Below are 18,722 nucleotides of genomic sequence, written 5' to 3'. Positions count from 1 at the left end.
AAAAAAAAGGAGGCTACAAAGGATACAAAACAAGGGGAACAGAACAGACGACGAACCATAGACTACGCAGGTCTGGTGAATTATTGATGATTAAGAATTCATCTAAATACTAATCTTTGTTTTTAATGTCTCTGTTAAGGAAAAAGATAATTGTTGACTTGAAAATTTCTTATGGTCTTCGGCACCTCAATCACGTCCTTTATTTTGTATATTTGAAAATTATTAAAGATAAATAAAAACGAAGTTACAATCAATATTAATTTTAAAAAGAGTTGGTGCTCCTTTTATTTTTATTTGATTACTTTCTTAATCTCTTTATATATATATTTATTTATGGGGTTTTGTTTATTTCATCTTTTAACTGTGGTTTTTGTTCTTCAATTTAAGCAGAAACTTTAATCTTGCATTCAGACACACAAAACAAAAACAAAAACAAAAAAAGAATTATGTACAATTTTGGGGAAAAAGAAAGGGCACAAGATTTGGCAGAAAAATGCTATGAAACATCCATTGTGAGGTTGGTGTCATGGTGGAGAATTCCTACAAATAGGGCAGGTAGCATTCATTTGAAGCCATTCATCAATGCAATCAGCATGGAAGCAATGTTGGCATTTGGGTATGGTCTTCAATGTCTCCTTGGGCCGGTACTCCGACAAGCATATCGGGCACGTGTTATCGTCGGGCTTTGGTAGTCGTCGGCTTTCGCCAAGGATGATTTTCGGGTAGGCCTCGAGCCTGGGCCTATCGAGGCCCATAACGACAGTGGGTTGTGGAGCCACTATGGAATTAAATTCCGGCAGAGTTCTGCGTCCCCTTGTGAAAGACTTGATCTTGCTACATACACAACATAAAAGCCCCAAAATGCACAAGATTGCTGGCACTCCAACACCCACAGTAATGGCATACCGGGCGCTCCTTGGAATTCCTGAATTAGTAATTCGTATTTACATTAGATTCGAAAGTGAAAACAGAGTTTAATGGCGTGCATGCAAGTTGAACCAATATTTAAGCCCAAATTAAGTACTTGGTGGAAAGATTAAACCATGATTGACATCTGTGGTAAAGTGTGTTGACCCCAAAAAAAAGTCAACCACAACGAAAGCTGTGTATGATGGAACATGATTGCAGTGTGGAAAGCGTTGAGCGCACTTCAACAGAGGAAGAACTGAAAGCTCTAAGAGCATTCACAATGGGCTTCTTAAACCATCTCTTTAGACAAATTTTAGGGAAAAATTGGAAAAATACAACTCCAACAATTCTCTTTATCTATCTCTTAAAATAGGAGGACGATCTCCTAAATATAAGGAGAGAGAAAGAAGTTAAAGAACTCATAGTGGCTCCTTATAATTCAATGATGCTTTATTTTATGAGTATTTTAAACTTTTAATTAATACTAACAATTATATATATATATATATATATACAAAGAGCTTCCATTGAGGGACACCCCTTGTAGGCCCCACTCGGGATTGTATTTCACTAATCCAAACCGTCTATTTTGTAGATACTCATTCAAATATCATCTCTACAAAAAATCACTTGAATCCGATATCATTTGACCATTCAATTAAGTTATTAAAAATTTAGCATTTTCTTGAAGCACCGTGTTCATTGATTTTGTAAGACACAAATGGATGTCGAAATGGTTTCCGATTTGTCTAATTTTTTGTAAGGATGATCTATAAATGAAGACCTAAAAAATAGATTGTTTGGATCATTGGGAAAAAAAATTTAGGATACCCTAAAGGGCGTCTCTCAAATAAAATTATTTAAGGGATCCCTCAATAGAAGGGGACTGTATATACATATATATATTTATAAAGATGGACCAATTAAAAAAGGGTTATAGCATTTATGACTCCCTAAACTAGAGAGTACGATTGGAGTTAAAATTTTATAGAGAGCTCCTAAAATAACTTTTATACAATTTTAGTTAAATTTTAACTAAAAAATAGATAGCATGATTGTAAATGCTCTAATTACTCAAGAAATCAACTTTGGGCGCATTTGGTTTGCTTAGTAAATTAAAACCAGATTAATATTGTTGACTAGTCCCATTAAATTAGTACATAAATATCACCTAAATGTCAATTCAGAGAAATTTGTATGCTTAGTTACAAACATTATATTCTTTCCATTCAACTCTTTTATCATTTTACTACTGTTCCATGATTCCATCAAACAACATGTGAATCAATCTCAACATGAAATTTCATAAGATTCACAAAAGCAAAGACTCCAACTCTAACTGTAGATGTTGGGAATAAATGTTTCACCACTAAAACTATAACTCGAAACACCAAACATGAATTCAACTACTTATTCATGAGATTAGGAGATTAGGAGCGTGTAATATTGAAGTTATGATATTAATATTACCTCGTTGAGGAAGGTTTGAGCAAACAACTTGGTGACTTGAATTGGTCTTGAACCCACACTGGCCATCACGCGCCGCGCACCTGCCGCACCCGGGCATGTCCCACGTCAGCCGGAGATGGTCAGTCAGGTCCGACGACATAACCTCGTCGTACAACGGAACATCAACCGGAACAACAAAGGTACCAGTTCGATTGCATGTGGGCGAAGACGACAAATAATCAATCACCTTGGTAGAAGTGGTAGCAAAAACCGTGTACGTAGAACCGCTCAGGCAAGCAATTGGGTTGAGTTTGTACTTCAAATAATCCAGCGAGCAATTGAAGAACGTGAAGGTTTCGTTTGTCAAGCCGTGAAATGGAGAGGCCGAGAGGTTGAGCGTCAGAATTCGCTGTGGGAGGCAGTTGTTTGGATCGTTGATCCATATTTGTTGTTCCGCATAGTCTATGCCTTGGATAGTGAAATCTCCGGAATATGGGAAGTTGAGGATTGTTTGGTTGGTGATGTCACAGGATAGTTCAAACCCCGGATAAGTACATGACTGTGGCTGGCTTTTTGTTATCCCGAACGGGAATTTAATGTTTGGCTCGCCCTTGAAGCAAACATCCTCCTGCAAGCAATTTTCTGAGGAGCTGCTGCTGCTGCTGCTTGCAAGGTATGAGAATGACAAGAAGAAGAGAAGGGAGGAGAAGATGGCTATGAAAATATTCATTTTTTTGCTACTTGGAATAGCAGGCACAATTGCTACACTTCCAATTCCAATTCCAATTCCAATGTATATATCGCATCTGGCATGAGTTTGCATTTGACTTTATAGAATAAAGGCCAAGTCTTCATTCACTTTTGTTTACTAAACTATATAAATATGGAAGGCCAATCAGCCATCAAAGGGAAAGGCAGAGATGTATTGGTTGTGAGTGGAATTTGTGGGCATTATCTATCTCACTGCAGCAATCTTGCTAGCTAGTAAGACCTGTTCAAAAATGTTTGCAGGATGGTCAATTCATGTGGAAATTACAAGATGGCTTCTAATTTCAAACCAAAAAACAAAAACTTCTAGTGTTGTTTTTTTGTCACATATATTAAAGATAAGATAAGAGAGAGAGTTAGGCCTATAATGGCTGCCGGGATTATGATATTTGACATTTCAACTTTGCATACTAATACTATACTCAATTTAAAACCAATTAAGACTTGAATTATTGATTTTTACAACATATATTAATATTCTGGTAGATAATGGCTGCTGCCATTTGTGATATGTGACATTTGGAATTGACTTGCTCCCACTACTACAAGAGAGAGAATAACGATTCAATGCTATTGCATGGAGCACCCAAGCACAACTTACTGTGCCATCCCATCAGTTGCAAATCGATATTTTTTATTTTTCCGAACACCTTAACTATATAAACGACTAACGCTAAAATTTATCTTATAAATAAACATGTTTTGTATGTCGACAAAAATAACAATACAACAAGTAGTAGGGTGTTATGAGTTTGGGAGTAAATCTTCCATAAATGCAGAGTTGAGAGAGAAGTTGTCATAACTTTGATTGTCAAATCACTAAGCAACAATCTTCAACCTATTTTGCGTCATCTTGAGGCATGCACAGATTGATAGGGTCAGCAATTCAATTCAAAGTATTATAATAGTAGAGAATAGAGATAGCCAGGGGCCAAATTGCATTGATGAACATATATGGCACCCCACAATCCGTTTGCTGGTTTATGTCAAAATTGATTGGATCATTCGGAAAATCAACGGTTGTTGTTTGTCCAAAAATACGGGGCCCACTTGTGTGAAATTTGGGCATTGGCTAACGGTCTGCCTGTAGCAATCCTGTGGTTGGTAAGACCTGTTCAAAGTAGTCAGTTGTAGATGCAGGTGGTCAAATAATCAATAATCAATTATCAATTATCAATTATCAATTATCAATTTATGATGACGAAAACACAAAAAAATAAATATTTATTTATAGATGAATCATGAACATGAATGATTGTTTAATAATAAACCGATCGAAGAAGGATTGCTGCCCTGCTGAATTATGAATTAGTTGACTATACTCTTGAAAATTAAAAAATAAAATTGAAATGATTATTAAACGGATATGTAATACGCAGTTGAATGTCAACATTACAAATAAACTTTTCCTTTCTTACAGAAAATGTCAACATTTCCTGTCGCTTTCTGTGGTGTGGGGTTGATATTGATTGATTCTCATTCTCAGGCATTGCTGCAAATCCAGGTTCAATCTTGTTTCCGGCTCACGATCCGGTCTCATCTATAAGGCGCCATAGCCCAAAGCCCCAACTGTGTATAGACTTCTCAAGCCCAAACCTAACAGAGCAAAGCCCAACTCAGGCAACGTCGAAACGTCGTTTCACTTTACAAGTTTCTTCTTCTGGGTTCCATTTTGGGTGTGATTTCGTGCCGTAGCAAAACAAAACCCAGCGAACCAAAGATTACGATTACGAATAATAATTTTATTTCAAACTTCAAAACAACCACTTCACTTTGCACAATTTCACTAAACAACTAAACCATCCATAAAAGTAACAAAATTTGCATAACATATTGCAATTATTATTTCATCAAATCTGGACCCCCAAAGAAACTCAAAAATCAGAGCACCGACCGTTTCGCTCCCAATCGCCGAATCGGGTGGGCTCCGGCCCTTTGGGCCCGCCGATCTCACCCGTCTCTTTATTCATATACCCATCGTCTTCATCATCATCATCAGCTTGATTTTCAGTGCTTTCAAGTTTTTCGTCGGTGGGCTCTCTTTGTTCCTTGCTGGGGTTTTGGTGCTGGGATTGAGACTGCGTAGCCGATGAACACAAGAGGCGACTCACTGAGTTGATGGCGGCGCGAGTTAGAGGCTCGGCTCTACTAGGGGTTGAGAGAACGGTCGTTGATGAGAATAGACGGCCTAGATTGATCGCCATCTTTTCTTTCGTTCGTTCGTTCGTTCTTGTTTTTTATTCTTCCTTCTTCTCTGCAAGAAAAAAGGAAATAGAAGTGAGAGAAGAGAAGGTAGGGAGGGAATGCTATTGTTGTGGCAACCAAACGGCGTCGTGTCGTAGAGTTATGAAGCCACGTGGTCGTTGTGTAAATCAGATTGGGCCACCCTATTGGGCCCGAATGGGCTTCTTCTAATGGCAGGTGGTCCAGAAACCCAAAAAGATCGTCCGAAGATAATAAATGAAGACCAAGCAAGGAATTATAACATGGGGAAGGGCATATTCTGAAGAGAATTGCACGCATTAAATTCCCACAAAGACACCCAAAATCATCAACCTCAGGTATGTAACACTTTCTATGCATACTTGTGTTCAGCGTGACATGTCTTCTCACTCTGTTTTTCATGTTCTTGACATTATTTGCTCTTGTCAAATAAAACTTGGTATTATATTTCTTATGATTATCTTAGCCTCTTGTATCAGTTCATACATATACAAACAATTTTATCTTAAAATGTCATCTGAATCCATGGATTTTGGGATCCGTCCATTCAAATAGAACCTTAGCATGGCATTTATAGGAATACAGATACAGTGCTCTGTCAAACGTAGGGATCTGTTGTGCTAACTTTTGGTTGTGTTGTGTTTCTTTTCATTGGCATTATGATAAATTGTCGACAATGTATGTGTGTGTGTTTAGGTTCTACTTGTTCACAGGCTCAGCATGAAACTGAAAGTATAGAGTCAGATGTCCCAACACCACCCAAAAACGCTGCAGCGGGAGGGAAAGCTTCTCTTCAGCCAGAACGTACACCTGTCTTGGCCAAGGAAATAGAAGCCATTCTATTTTTTATATATATATATATATATATATATATATATATATATATAGACCACAGACACAAGAGGTTAGTATTTGAGAAATCGAAAAGTTGGGTTATGTTGATTTTGTTTGTTTATTTATTTTGCAGTTGGGTGGATGCATTTGATTTTGAATTTGAATTTGATGATGGAGTAAAGTGGAGAAACACCGTGTTTCAAAACGACAACTTGGGAGTTGAGTAGGGTTGCAGAGAAAGATGATGTCTTCTTCTTGTTATTAAGATATGCACAAAAAAAACTTGTTGGCCTTGATGCTCTCTATTTCCGTATTCATTCGTCAGGAAATAAATCCACATGCTAAACTTAAAGCATTGCAATTCGATTGATGTTCTGCGAGCGCCAGTTTGGTTGATTTTCTGCTCTTAAAACATAATAATAATTCCCCATCATATATATAATCTTAAATAATTGGTGAAGAACCAAAACTGTACATTATTCCTTTAAAACAACCACGCAAAAAAGACCCGGGTAAAACTATAAACAAAGAAATATTCTAAAACCTATACCCAGGCTCCGCTGAAAAAACTACTTTGATTATGCGAGAATAGAAAGGCTTTGTTGCCCCCAAAAGTGAAGCCGCCGCCTCCTGCTTCTGCTGTCCCTTCTGGCCTCAGCTCCATCGCATCACGAACGAAGTGGTTCACCCATGAGGCTAATCAATCTTGAAACTTCCTTCCAAAATCGACACAAGCCATATGTTTCTGTGTCGCTGTCACTGTATTTGCTTGCTGCTGTCTTGGTTCTTTAGTAAAAATCTTGATGATCATGTCATCTATGTCATCACTGTGTGTTTGCTACTACCTGTGTTCCTCTTGCTAAGATCTTGATGCCTCTTCAAAATATTTTCATGGCTGCCATTGCTAATGGTGTGGTCGTCTTCTTCCTCAATGGAGAGGTATTTGTCAACTTGTGCAGCAGCTTGCCGCCCCTCTGAGATTGCCCACACCACCAGGGATTGACCACGCCGGCAGTCCCCAGCTGCAAATACCCCATCCACATTGGTTGAGAACCGACCATACTCCGCCTTGTAGTTTGAGCGATTGTCACGCTCCAACCCCAACTTCTCTGCTACCGTCTGCCAAACCAAACAGAGTAACCAGTGAGAAGAAGAAGAAAAAACATGATAAATATTTTACAAATGTATTTGAACTTTTAAGCAACTTGAACCACTGGAATAGTAATTGAAGATACTAACCGCCTCAGGTCCAAGGAAACCCATTGCTAGTAGGACTAGGTCAACCTCGATGATCTCCTCAGAGCCCTCGATTTCCTTGAATTGGAACTTCCCAGTAGCATCCTTCTCCCATTTGACACTAACCAGCTCAAGTCCTTTCACAGCCCCATTCTCATCTCCCACAAATCTCTTAGTAAGCACCTCATAAGATCTTGGATCTTTGCCAAACTTAGCTGCAACTTCTTGGTGCCCGTAATCTACCCGGAATACACGAGGCCACTGCAAAACCAAAATAAAGAAACACATGACAAAACTCAATGGCATTTCTTCTATTTAAAGCAAGCAATCCAACTTCATGACATTTCATAACCTAACGTGCATGCAGAGAACCACAAACAATGAAATTGACAAGCCAAGGAAATCACAAATGGATCCCAAGAACAACCAGACAAAAATTCACAAAAATCCAACCTGTGGCCAAGGGTTTCCTGGAGCCCTTGTTCGTGGTGGCTGAGGGAGAAGCTCCAAATTTATGATGCTACTACAGCCATGTCTAACGGATGTTCCTATGCAATCAGTGCCAGTGTCACCTCCACCAATTACCACAACTTTCTTGCCCTTAGCAGAAATATAGTTACCATCCTGAAGATTGCTATCTAGTAAGCTTTTGGTGTTTGCGTGAAGGAACTCCATAGCAAAATGAACACCTGACAACTCTCGCCCTGGTACAGGAAGGTCCCTGCACCCAAAAAAAAAAAAAATTTAAAAATTTCACTACTGTTAACCATATTCAAATAATACCTTAGAAACAACAACATTACACAATTATAAGTTACCTTGGTTTTGTTGCTCCTACTGCTAAAATAATGGCATTATTCTCCTCTCGAAGGCGATCAAGCGAGTACAAAGGATCATTTCCAACACTAGCATTAACCACAAAGTTGACACCTTCCTCAGCCATAAGGTTAACCCGCCGTTGAACTATATCCACTTTGTCAGCCTTCATATTAGGAACTCCATACATCATGAGCCCTCCAATTCTATCAGCACGCTCATACACAGTCACCGTATGGCCTAATCTGTTTAGTTGATCAGCAGCAGCTAGACCAGCTGGTCCGCTTCCAACAATGGCAACCCTTTTCCTGTAATTATAAACACATCAAACTGATGAATCATGCATAGAGAATCTACAAAATGAAAAATAACTCAACATATTCTGGCAAGACAATCCAAGATAGCATCGCTCTTAGGCTGAGAAGAAAAGTATACCCAGTTCTCTTGAGAGGAGGTCGTGGAACCATCCAACCTTCCTCAAAAGCCTTGTCTATGATGGCACATTCGATGCTTTTGATAGATACAGGATTCTCAATAATACCCAGAACACAGGAACCTTCACAAGGTGCCGGGCAAACTCGACCAGTAAACTCAGGGAAGTTATTTGTCTCTAGAAGTCTTTCTAATGCTTCATGCCACCTATTCTGGTACACCAGCTCATTGAACTCGGGTATTTTATTACCAAGAGGACATCCAGAGTTCTCCTGCAATTTTATTTGAAATATCAGAATTAGTAGAGGCAGTGTATCCGTAACTAGATAATGCTTGATAATGAGCAAAATGGGTCAAAAAAAGATACAAGTTCCTACCTGATGGCAGAAAGGAGTGCCACAGTCCATGCAACGGGCTGACTGAGTCTTTAATAGCGGTCCAGGTTGAGTTTCCTCCATAACTTCCTTCCAGTCATTCATCCGAACATTAGGATCCCTATATTGAACGCCCTCACGCTCATAAGAAATAAAACCGCGATGTTTGACAGCATCGCTGACCTGAGAAGGCCTCTTAAATATTTCAGAATCCTCTACCGTCTGCAAATATAACTCTCATATTAGAACCTTTTTAGATTATGCAATCCATAGTGGTTACCAGAAAGTAAAATCCAAATAATCAAATCAATATTTCTGTGTACAAATGTGACCCAAGTGGGCTTGTAATGATATGAAGACTTTCTTCAATTGTCCCAACAGGAAACCATGTCAATACTATACAAAGATCAGAGAATTGACGTTCCAAATAGTAGAAAAGCAACCGGAAGGAAACCAAAAGTTAAAAACATAGAGGGGAGGGAGGGGAGGGGAGAGGTGGGGATGCAGAACTCAAATTTAAGAGTAAAAAGTTCAATTACCTGATTGGATTTCCCATTTAATGATGATGATGCTGCCAACTTCTTAAGTTCTTCAAAAGCATCTTTCTCAATTAACTCTGGTTCGTCTTGCTCAGCTTCGTCAACAGCATCCTGTTTGGAGGCTTCGTCTTTCATATTTGCAAGAACACGCTTGTACTCTCTTGGGATAACCTTGACAAACTTAGGCAAAAGATTGCCAAAATCAGCCAGTACTTGACTGGCCAGCAAGCTGTTTGTGTGCCGTTGATGCTGCTGTATCATCATTTTAAGGGTCATCACATCTTCTTCTTCAAGTTTATCAAGATCTACAAGCTCGAGATTGCATCGGGACCGAAATTGCCCATCCACATCAAGAATGTAGGCAATACCACCACTCATACCAGCAGCAAAGTTCCTGCCAGTTTTCCCAAGCACCACAACAGTGCCACCGGTCATGTATTCACAACCATGATCCCCAACGCCTTCGACAACTGCCCTAGCACCAGAATTGCGAACACAGAATCTTTCTGCTGCCATTCCATTGAAGTATGCCTCTCCACTAGTTGCACCATAAAGAGCAACATTACCGATCACAATATTTTCTTTTGGATCAAACTTGCTTTTCTTGGGAGGATAAACTACAATCTTTCCACCTGACAATCCTTTTCCAACATAATCATTGCTGTCACCTTCAAGCTCAAGCATGATACCCGGGCACAGGAATGCTCCGAGACTTTGTCCTGCACTTCCATTGAATTTGATATGGATAGTGTCAGCAGGAAGCCCTTCCCTGTTGTAACGTTTGGTCACCTCATGGCTAAGCATTGTCCCAACAGCACGATTCACATTGCAAATAGTTGTTTCAAAGTATACAGGAAGAGACTTTTCAATAGCAGCCTTGGACAGAGAAATTAGTTTGTGGTCAAGAGCCATGTCCAAACCATGATCCTGTTTCTGGACACAATATTGTGCAGCGTCAGGCCGAAGGTCTGCTGCAGGTCTAAGTAATAAGGATAGATCAATGTTATCAAGCTTTTCATTGTTTCTAGTCACATCTTTATCGACTTCAAGCATATCTGAACGACCAACCATCTCATTTAAAGTACGGAAACCAAGCTGTGACATTATTTCTCTCAATTCTTCTGCTACCATAAAGAAAAAATTAATGACATGTTCTGGTTCTCCTGCAAACTTCTCACGAAGTACTGGATCTTGGGTTGCAATGCCAACAGGACAGGTATTCTTATGGCACTTCCGCATCATAATGCAGCCAAGAGTTATGAGGGGTGCTGTGCTGAAACCAAACTCTTCTGCACCAAGAAGTGCGGCTATGGCAACATCTCTTCCGGTTTTTAGTTGGCCATCTGTCTGAAGAGTTGTGCGACCGCGAAGATCATTAGCAACCAAGGTTTGATGCGTCTCAGCCAAACCAAGTTCCCATGGAAGCCCAGCATTCTTAATACCCGTCCATCTAGAGGCCCCTGTGCCTCCATCATGTCCAGAGATTAACACATGGTCAGCATGCCCCTTCACAACTCCACTAGCAACTACTCCAACACCTACTTCAGATACTAACTTTACGCTAATTCGAGCTGTCGGGTTAGCATTCTGCAGATCAATGAAATAGAATTATGATCCAAATAAAACATGCATTTAGTAGCAGTAGTGAAACAGGGCAGTGGGAGCGCGGAAACAGCGATTACAAGAAGGGAACATACCTTAAGATCATGAATTAATTGAGCAAGGTCTTCAATCGAGTAGATATCATGATGGGGAGGTGGACTGATAAGACCCACACCAGCAGTAGAATTCCTTGTAACAGCAATGTCTCCAATAACCTTGTGCCCAGGAAGCTCACCTCCTTCACCAGGCTTGGCCCCCTGTGCAACAAATAAATTCAGTTAAAAATCAGTTAGGTATCAATTAACAGGAATAGTGCACCAGACATTAGCATTTAGATTTGTATCACAACTATATATACCTGAGCCATTTTTATCTGCAGTTCATCAGCATTCGTAAGATAGTAACTTGAAACTCCAAATCTGCCACTAGCAACCTGCTTAATTGCACTCCTCTTTGGGTTTCTTGAACCATCTGGAAGTGGCTCCATACGAGACGGCTGCTCACCTCCCTCACCTTTATGAAAAAGCAATATAATTCAGTAGCAGTTAATATAATACTGCAACAGTGTGAGATGATAGAAAAAAACCACACTAACAAAGATTTAAGAAGTGAACCTGTATTTGACTTTCCTCCAATTTTGTTCATAGCCATGGCCAGTGTAGTGTGTGCCTCCAATGATATTGATCCATAACTCATAGCACCAGTACAGAACCGTTTTACAATCTCACTGGCAGGTTCCACTTCATCCAAGTGAATCTTCTGCTCTGTGCTTTTAAATTTCAGAAGACCCCGGAGATTGCAGGCTTTGTTTAATTCATGAATGAACTTCGAGTATTCTTTATATGCAGCCACACTGTTAGTTCTAGCAGCCTCTTGAAGTTTTGAAATAGCAAAGGGATCATTTAGGTGAACCTCACCACCTTTTCTCCAATGATAATCCCCAGGATTTGGCAGTGCAACTGCTTCTGCACTTCCTGGAGGAAAAGTTCGAGATGGAAATGCCAACTCGTGCATATGAAGTTCATCATGAGCAAGCATCTCAAATGTTGCACCCTCAACCCTACTAGGGGTTCCGGCAAAGCACCTCTCAATTACTTCTGATGAAAGACCCAAAGCTTCAAAAATCTGTGCACCCTTGTAAGAGGCTAAAGTGGATATCCCCATCTTGGCAAGAACCTTCATCATTCCATAGTTGCTTGCTTTGAAGTACTTTTTAACCAGTTCATCCTTTGAGTATATTACACCATTAGCTTTTGGTGGGATCTTTCCGTCAACCTGCAGTCTCCAAATGGCTTCTATAGCCAAGTATGGGCAGATAGCATCTGCACCAAAACCAACTAGTGTACAGAAATGGTGTACTTCACGTGGCTCAGCAGATTCAATTATCAACCCTACTCTTGTGCGTTCAAGATTTTTAACTAGGTGTTGATGAACAGCACCAACAGCTAAAAGGGAGCTTACAGCAACACGCTTTGGGGAGAAGGCTGCACGTTAAAGGAGCAACAATTAAATATGACATAGTTTTCAATTAAGTACTCATTATTTTCAACTCAAGGTAACATAAATGACAAGGACAATACCTCTGTCTGAAAGAACAAGTGTGGTATATCCCTTCTTAATCGCTTCACGTGCTTCAGCACAGATTCTATCCAAGGTCTCCTCCAATCCTTCCCTACCACGTTCCTTGGAATAAGTTATATCAAGAACTTTGCAACGCCAACCTCTGTAGTTCATTTTTTTGATTGCTTCCATTTCTTCTATGGTTAAAAGAGAACCCTTGAGTGAGAGACGATGACATTGTTCTTCAGTGGTTTCTGTCAGATCACCCTCCGGACCAATCATGCATTCCATAGAAGTGACTACCTTCTCTCGGATGGGATCAATTGGAGGGTTTGTAACTTGAGCAAACATTTGCTTGAAATACTCAAACGTAAGCTTTTCTCTGTTAGACATGACAGCCAATGGGGTATCGTTTCCCATTGACCCAAGAGCCTCTACACCATCTTTTGCCATGGGAAGCAACAACATTTCCAGGGATTCAAGTGTATAGCTGCACAGAGGGTAAATATATCAATTATATGACAGTCAAGAAGGCTATAACATAGGTAGGACCATAGGATAAACATCACATACCCAAAAGCTTTCAATGGTGCCAATAAACCATGGATTCCCATGTTTTCCATGTTTTCATCATCAGTAGATGCCTAGAAGTCACAAATGATATATCAAAGTAAGAATCGACAACAGAATAATACCTAAAGAAAAACGAAAAAGGCTACTTGGCATAAATGGTTAAGTCAAATTACAGGAATAACTCCCGCTATGGATGGAGGGGCCCTGTCAGATTCTTGAACAGAAGCTACTATGTCCTTGAGCTCAATCTTTTGCCTCTCAAGCCACTCCCCGTATGGCCTTGCCAACGAGTATTGCTGCTTCAAAGCTTCATCATCTACAACAATATGATTCTCAAAATCCACCAAAAGCATCATTCCAGGGTTAAGTCTTCCTTTCCTACTGACATCTTCTGGAGGAATGTCTACTACACCAACTTCACTGGCCATAATAACTCGTCCACTGTGGGTGACATAAAATCGACCAGGCCGAAGTCCATTACGATCCAGTGTAGCTCCCAAATAGCGACCATCAGTAACTGCAACAAGTATTTGTTAAGACGAAAGTACACAGCAGAACTAATGCAAATGTATTTCCAAGCAAGTCCAAAAAAAAAATTCCAATATATATTACATGATATAAGAGCTGGCCCATCCCATGGCTCCATGAGAGATGAGAAATATTCATACAGCGCTTTCCTATGAGGATCCATGTTCTTGTCATTTTGCCATGCTTCAGGAATCATCATCATCATAGCTTCAGGAAGGCTTCTGCCAGCTTGAACCAGAAACTCAAGGACACCATCAAAAGCTCCTACATAATGAAAAAGTCAAATTTGCGCAAATTAGATACATAACATAAAAATAAAAACAAAAATTATGCTACCAACATCCGGCAAGAAAGCATATACTGATTTATCCACGTATTTACAATAATGTAGCAATGGTCTAAATTTACCTGAATCAGAAGAACTGGCATCCACAATTGGTAACAGCTTCTTTAACTCATTTCTTGATAGACCAAGTTCCTTGCACTTAAGCAGTCCCTCGCGTGCCTTCATCCTGAGTGTATTTTATAAGAATGTCAGAAACTTTATTTAAAAATTCTTAAACCTGAGGGAGAAGCAAGTGATACTTAACCAGAAACACATCTCGAGTCATCAAACATTGATGAGGCATTCAACTCATCAAATGAATGAGCAAGCGTGCTTACTTACAAGTTCAGCATTCTATAAAGTCCTCTTAAAATGGTAAAGTCAACAGGATATTAAATTCAAGCAAAAAAGGTACATATGTTACAAAACCAACTCCTACCACTTACGGATGACAAAACTATATACTCAAAAACATACCAGTTAACATTTCCTTTAAGGGTATTGATTTCTCCATTGTGGCCAATGACACGCATAGGCTGAGCACGATCCCAGCTGGGAAAAGTATTTGTTGAGAACCGCGAGTGTACCTGCACAAATGATCAAAAGAACCGATATTGTCATATACAACTCCATATTCTTTATTCAGAATATGGAAATCCGATGCTAAAAGCCTAAAACCACACACGAGAAATTGTGTTCAGGCCGCTCCAATCAGAAGTAAACTGCAGTGCGAGTACAAATTGAAATCCTAATCTATACTTCGACCAAACACAATTTCCTTTTCACCACTTGTGTGGAATTTTCATCCTCAACAACTCATCATAGAGAGCACCGCACCAAGTTTCTGCAAACATGATTTACTTGATAATGAGGTTTCTTACCAACTCACCCAATGCATCCAATCCAGCATCCAATTTCAATTAGTAATCAAGGGAGTGGAAGAACTTAAGAGATCATTCAAACCTCAATGCCTCAGAAGTCATTCCTCAACCTTGCATCTCTTCAGTTACTGGTTGTTCCCATGCTGTTTGTGGAGTATTGAGTTAGTGGAGAAAGAAAAAAAGTGAATGGATTATATATTTACCAGGGCCATGTAGCTCGTAAACCTTTCATTGCCAAGATCTGCAAAATAGTAATCCTTCAGCTGAATGGGCTTCAGCTGACCTTTGTAAACAACAGTCCTACATAAAACGAAGTAACAGAAATAATCAAAATATGATCACAGAAAGAATCAAAATATGACCACATAAATAATAAAACTTGTTGGAAAGAAAAACAAAACATGCTAGATATCTGAAGAACAAACCTTGAGGAAAGGGAACATATATAGAAGTCTTTAGCACCACCATGTTCAAGGTTTAATGCAGCTCGGATGGCAACCATTGAAACCCTTCTGAGTATGTACATCTGGAAGGAAGGAAATGCAAAAAAGTATCATAACCATAGTATTAGGTACATAGGGAATTAAGGTACTCATTTCTCCAGCCATTCATTTCTCTAAAATAACTCCAGATTACAAAAGGGGGGAAATAGGAAACAACTCCATTACTGCAAAAGCATCTTATGACATTTGTGTATTTACATCTGGATTAGAACATATACCTGTCGCTCGAGGTCAAGTTTTGACCTTGGAGTCGGGGTAAGAAACACTTGCTCAATAACAGGTTCTGTCTGCAAAGCAGACTTCCCCAAGTCTGAGTTATCTGTCGGAACAGATCGCCATCCAAGAACAGTATGTCCAAGAGACTCTGCAACCTGCAAACATATGAGCAATATTCCCATGAATTCCACTACCAGACATCAACATCACAAGTAGACATAGCAATTAACACCAAATGATAAGAAAAGAGGTCCACCAAACAACATATAGACATGCAAGATTAAGAGGTCGCTGCAAAAATCTATTTGATTTCAAAAGATCAATCATTGTCTTCTGTTGTGCACCAGAAAACATTTTGTACAGATGTGTAACTGCTCAATAACAAATTCTGATGTGATCCTGTCTTTTTCTTTCTTTTGGCTAAGCAATGAATATGGACATATGAGTTCGAGAATGTCGTAATAGCAAACAATGGAATCGTGAAATTACCTTTGTAAATACATTTTTGCTTTCTTCTCTTCGACTGTCAGATGTGGGCAAGAAAAACATTCCAACAGCATATTCCCCTGCCGGTGGAAGCTCAAACCCAACATCCTTGGCAACCTGAGAAACGGCAAACGCAACAGTCAGAGCCAAAATAAACAGAAGTTGGTGGCCAACTGTATCTACGTAGGCAGAAATCCAAGTAGATATTTTCCCAACTATAAGCAAACTATTTTCATCCGGAAAAACAAAATTAAAAACACTGAAATAATAAGAGATTTCATATTTAACAAACGTTTCTTTTTTCCTTATTAGCTTCCAATAAAAAATTAAAAAATTCACCGAAAACTAGAAAGCACCTTTTATATATGGGAACAAAAAAAAACTCATTAAAATCCGTCAAAACAAAATAAAATACGAATAACTAAAAAATACATCAAGAAAACCAAATTCGAAATAGAAAAATCTATTCATCTTAAAATTAAAGATAATATACCTCCTTGTAGAAGTCGTGAGGAAGACCGACGAGAATCCCAGCTCCATCACCAGTATTCGTTTCACACCCGCAAGCTCCTCTGTGTGCCATACGCACCAACATTTCCAAAGCATCCGTAATCTGCAATACCATACAACCACACACATCAAATCAATCCCCAAAATCTCGCATATTACATGCACGTGCGTATTAGCAACTTATACGACGCCTACCGTTTCGCGGCTGCCTTCGCCGGACAATTCAGCGACGAAACCAACCCCACACGAGTCCTTATCGAACGACGGGTCGTATAGGCCGAGGGGTTTCTCGGGAACGGCGGAGAGTAAGGAGCGGACGACGACCCGAAGCTTGGGCGAGCGGCCGGGACCGTCGGATCGCCATAAGTGGAGCTTCTCGGATCCGGCGGGCCGCAATCGGGTCCCGAAGAACTTGTTGGCCAAAGCCTTGGTGGATTTCCTGGTAGCAGAGCATGCGGCGGCTCTGCTCCCGAGCCTTGCTATCGGCGTGGCATTGAGCTGAGATGCGAGGGAAGGTTTGGTTCGGAGTTGAACAACGGAACCAGAGCTCGCCAACATTATTCAGAAAATCAGAAAATCGGATTTGATTCTTCCGATTATGTGTGCGTGTATATAAAATAATATTTAATATTTAATAATAATAATAATAATAATAATAATGATTTTGTTAAATCTGTAGTGCTTTTTCTTATAGGAGGAATCTGAGTCCTTGAGAGTTTGTTTTGGAGACTGATACGGGATTTAGATCCAGATTAGAGAAGAAACCCAGGCTTTCAGGCAAAGATGAGATCTTCAGCGGAGGGACGACGACGTTTGGGGGGACACGATTTACGATTGGTGGTAAAATATTGTAGACTGAGTTTTGGGAGAAGAAAAATTTGGAAGTTGAAGGAGAAAAGGTCAACAGATTGGCCGGTATTTCCTATGCCTCGCTAGTTCTTGATCTCGATTTTCCCGGAAAATGAGCGAGAAAGTGAGAGAAAACTGAGGGAGGTAGGCAGGAAGTAGGAGGCAGGGGGCAGGGGGCAGGGGAGAGTTGCAGCGCACCAGCAAATATGCGAGTCGGCCCTTCGCTTTTGGGTTCTCTAAGAAGAGGCAGAGCGGTGTTTTATAGAGAAAACAGAGACAGGTTTTTAGAGAGAGAGAGGAGTCTGGTGGTGGTGTCCTAGAGAGAGAAAGGGGTGTGTGGGGACCACAGGGACGCTAAATTTACCAAGTCCGACCTCATGCTCACTGTTTTTAAGTGACAAGACAGCTCAGAATTCGCAATTATGCCACGTGTACAATGCCCTATGCGGCACGCGACAGCCGCTCATGGTGGCCCCCGCTGCAAATACACTCATATAGAAAGATCACTTAATTAGATAAACACATCGAAGGGTTTTGTTTTTTTTCTGTTTTTGTTAGGCCGCCTCTTGTTCTTTCCGAGCCTATCAATCCACTAGGTTCGGCTCCAAGCCTCCGCGGTAAATAAAACATCTTCACTTTAGACCTTTTTTTCCCCATAACAAAAGGTAATTCACTTTAGATTGGAACTCTTGTCAATTTGGATAACATTTGGAGTGTCTTTTTTATTGTGCCAAGACAGTTAACGGATTTAGATTAATTTTAACCGACAAATGTTTTCGGTGTGTTCTCCTTTTGAATGACCAGTTTGCCCTTGTAAATCTAGATGCTGTTTATTTTGTTTTTCTTTCTGTTTTTTCTCTTCTGGGCATCTTTTATATTGCATTATGATATTATTTGGTGGACTAATCGTTTCAAAAAGCTTTACGTATAATTTAGATTACTAAAATTCTATGAAAAATATGAAGGTGGTTAAAATAAATTATTTAATTGTTTATATGCATATTTAAAATTGCACACTGGAAAAACATTATTTTATCATGAGTCATGTTGTAAATAAATAAGTGAAATTTTTTTGATTGCAATGAATTTAAGCAACCAAACATCATTTA

At 39.7% G+C, this 18,722-nt stretch overlaps 3 protein-coding genes and 1 long non-coding RNA gene across 7 annotated transcripts; 1 reads left to right on the top strand and 3 right to left on the bottom strand.

Moving 5' to 3' along the window:
- Positions 1–516: 516 nt before the first annotated feature.
- LOC117619539 (putative RING-H2 finger protein ATL21B) lies at positions 517–3,098 on the bottom strand. Its single transcript, XM_034349520.1, has 2 exons — positions 2,380–3,098; positions 517–925 (listed from the first exon to the last, which is right to left on the bottom strand). Exons 1-2 carry the CDS (start codon positions 3,086–3,088, stop codon positions 525–527), a joined length of 1,110 nt encoding a protein of 369 aa, XP_034205411.1. The 5' UTR covers positions 3,089–3,098; the 3' UTR covers positions 517–524.
- Positions 3,099–5,000: 1,902 nt separating this feature from the next.
- LOC117618461 (succinate dehydrogenase assembly factor 4, mitochondrial) lies at positions 5,001–5,330 on the bottom strand. The gene has a single exon (XM_034348025.1). The coding sequence runs from the start codon at positions 5,328–5,330 to the stop codon at positions 5,001–5,003; it is 330 nt and encodes a 109-aa protein (XP_034203916.1).
- A 230-nt stretch (positions 5,331–5,560) lies between these two features.
- On the top strand, positions 5,561–6,569 carry LOC117619119. The gene is made up of 2 exons (XR_004584530.1): positions 5,561–5,687; positions 6,317–6,569. It is a non-coding gene; the product is annotated as an uncharacterized LOC117619119 (long non-coding RNA).
- A 28-nt stretch (positions 6,570–6,597) lies between these two features.
- Positions 6,598–17,878, bottom strand: LOC117619118 (glutamate synthase [NADH], amyloplastic). Of its 4 annotated transcripts, none has more exons than XM_034348975.1 (22): positions 16,960–17,878; positions 16,748–16,867; positions 16,258–16,371; positions 15,771–15,923; positions 15,475–15,575; positions 15,253–15,349; positions 14,646–14,755; positions 14,252–14,355; positions 13,928–14,107; positions 13,489–13,832; positions 13,316–13,386; positions 12,763–13,232; positions 11,797–12,666; positions 11,541–11,695; positions 11,278–11,439; positions 9,581–11,167; positions 9,045–9,263; positions 8,671–8,939; positions 8,238–8,543; positions 7,873–8,140; positions 7,423–7,680; positions 6,598–7,302 (listed from the first exon to the last, which is right to left on the bottom strand). In XM_034348975.1, exons 1-22 carry the CDS (start codon positions 17,320–17,322, stop codon positions 7,000–7,002), a joined length of 6,624 nt encoding a protein of 2,207 aa, XP_034204866.1. In that variant the 5' UTR covers positions 17,323–17,878; the 3' UTR covers positions 6,598–6,999. The 4 variants fall into 4 exon arrangements, with proteins under 4 accessions (XP_034204866.1, XP_034204868.1, XP_034204867.1 ...); XM_034348977.1 differs by having other exon boundaries at positions 14,646–15,192; positions 15,275–15,349; XM_034348976.1 differs by lacking the exons at positions 15,253–15,349; positions 15,475–15,575; positions 15,771–15,923; ... (1 more) ...; positions 16,748–16,867; positions 16,960–17,878 and adding an exon at positions 15,058–15,182.
- Positions 17,879–18,722: the final 844 nt, after the last annotated feature.

This window comes from Prunus dulcis, chromosome 2, assembly GCF_902201215.1.
Source record: "Prunus dulcis chromosome 2, ALMONDv2, whole genome shotgun sequence".
In the NCBI taxonomy this organism is placed as follows: Eukaryota; Viridiplantae; Streptophyta; class Magnoliopsida; order Rosales; family Rosaceae; genus Prunus; species Prunus dulcis.
This window is presented reverse-complemented; position numbering and strand designations above follow the sequence as displayed.

What these genes read in the sequence shown, in the direction of transcription:
- LOC117619539 (XM_034349520.1), bottom strand. Translation starts at nt 3,088, where the DNA reads ATGAATATTTTCATAGCCATCTTCTCCTCCCTTCTCTTCTTCTTGTCA. An exon ending in CTCAAACCTTCCTCAACGAG is followed by an intron (nt 926 to 2,379) that starts GTAATATTAATA and finishes TTACTAATTCAG; the next exon opens with GAATTCCAAGGAGCGCCCGG.
- LOC117618461 (XM_034348025.1), bottom strand. Translation starts at nt 5,330, where the DNA reads ATGGCGATCAATCTAGGCCGTCTATTCTCATCAACGACCGTTCTCTCA.
- LOC117619118 (XM_034348975.1), bottom strand. Translation starts at nt 17,322, where the DNA reads ATGTTGGCGAGCTCTGGTTCCGTTGTTCAACTCCGAACCAAACCTTCC. An exon ending in TGGGCCAGCTCTTATATCAT is followed by an intron (nt 13,833 to 13,927) that starts GTAATATATATT and finishes TACTTGTTGCAG; the next exon opens with TTACTGATGGTCGCTATTTG. An exon ending in GTAGGAGCAACAAAACCAAG is followed by an intron (nt 8,141 to 8,237) that starts GTAACTTATAAT and finishes TTTTGGGTGCAG; the next exon opens with GGACCTTCCTGTACCAGGGC.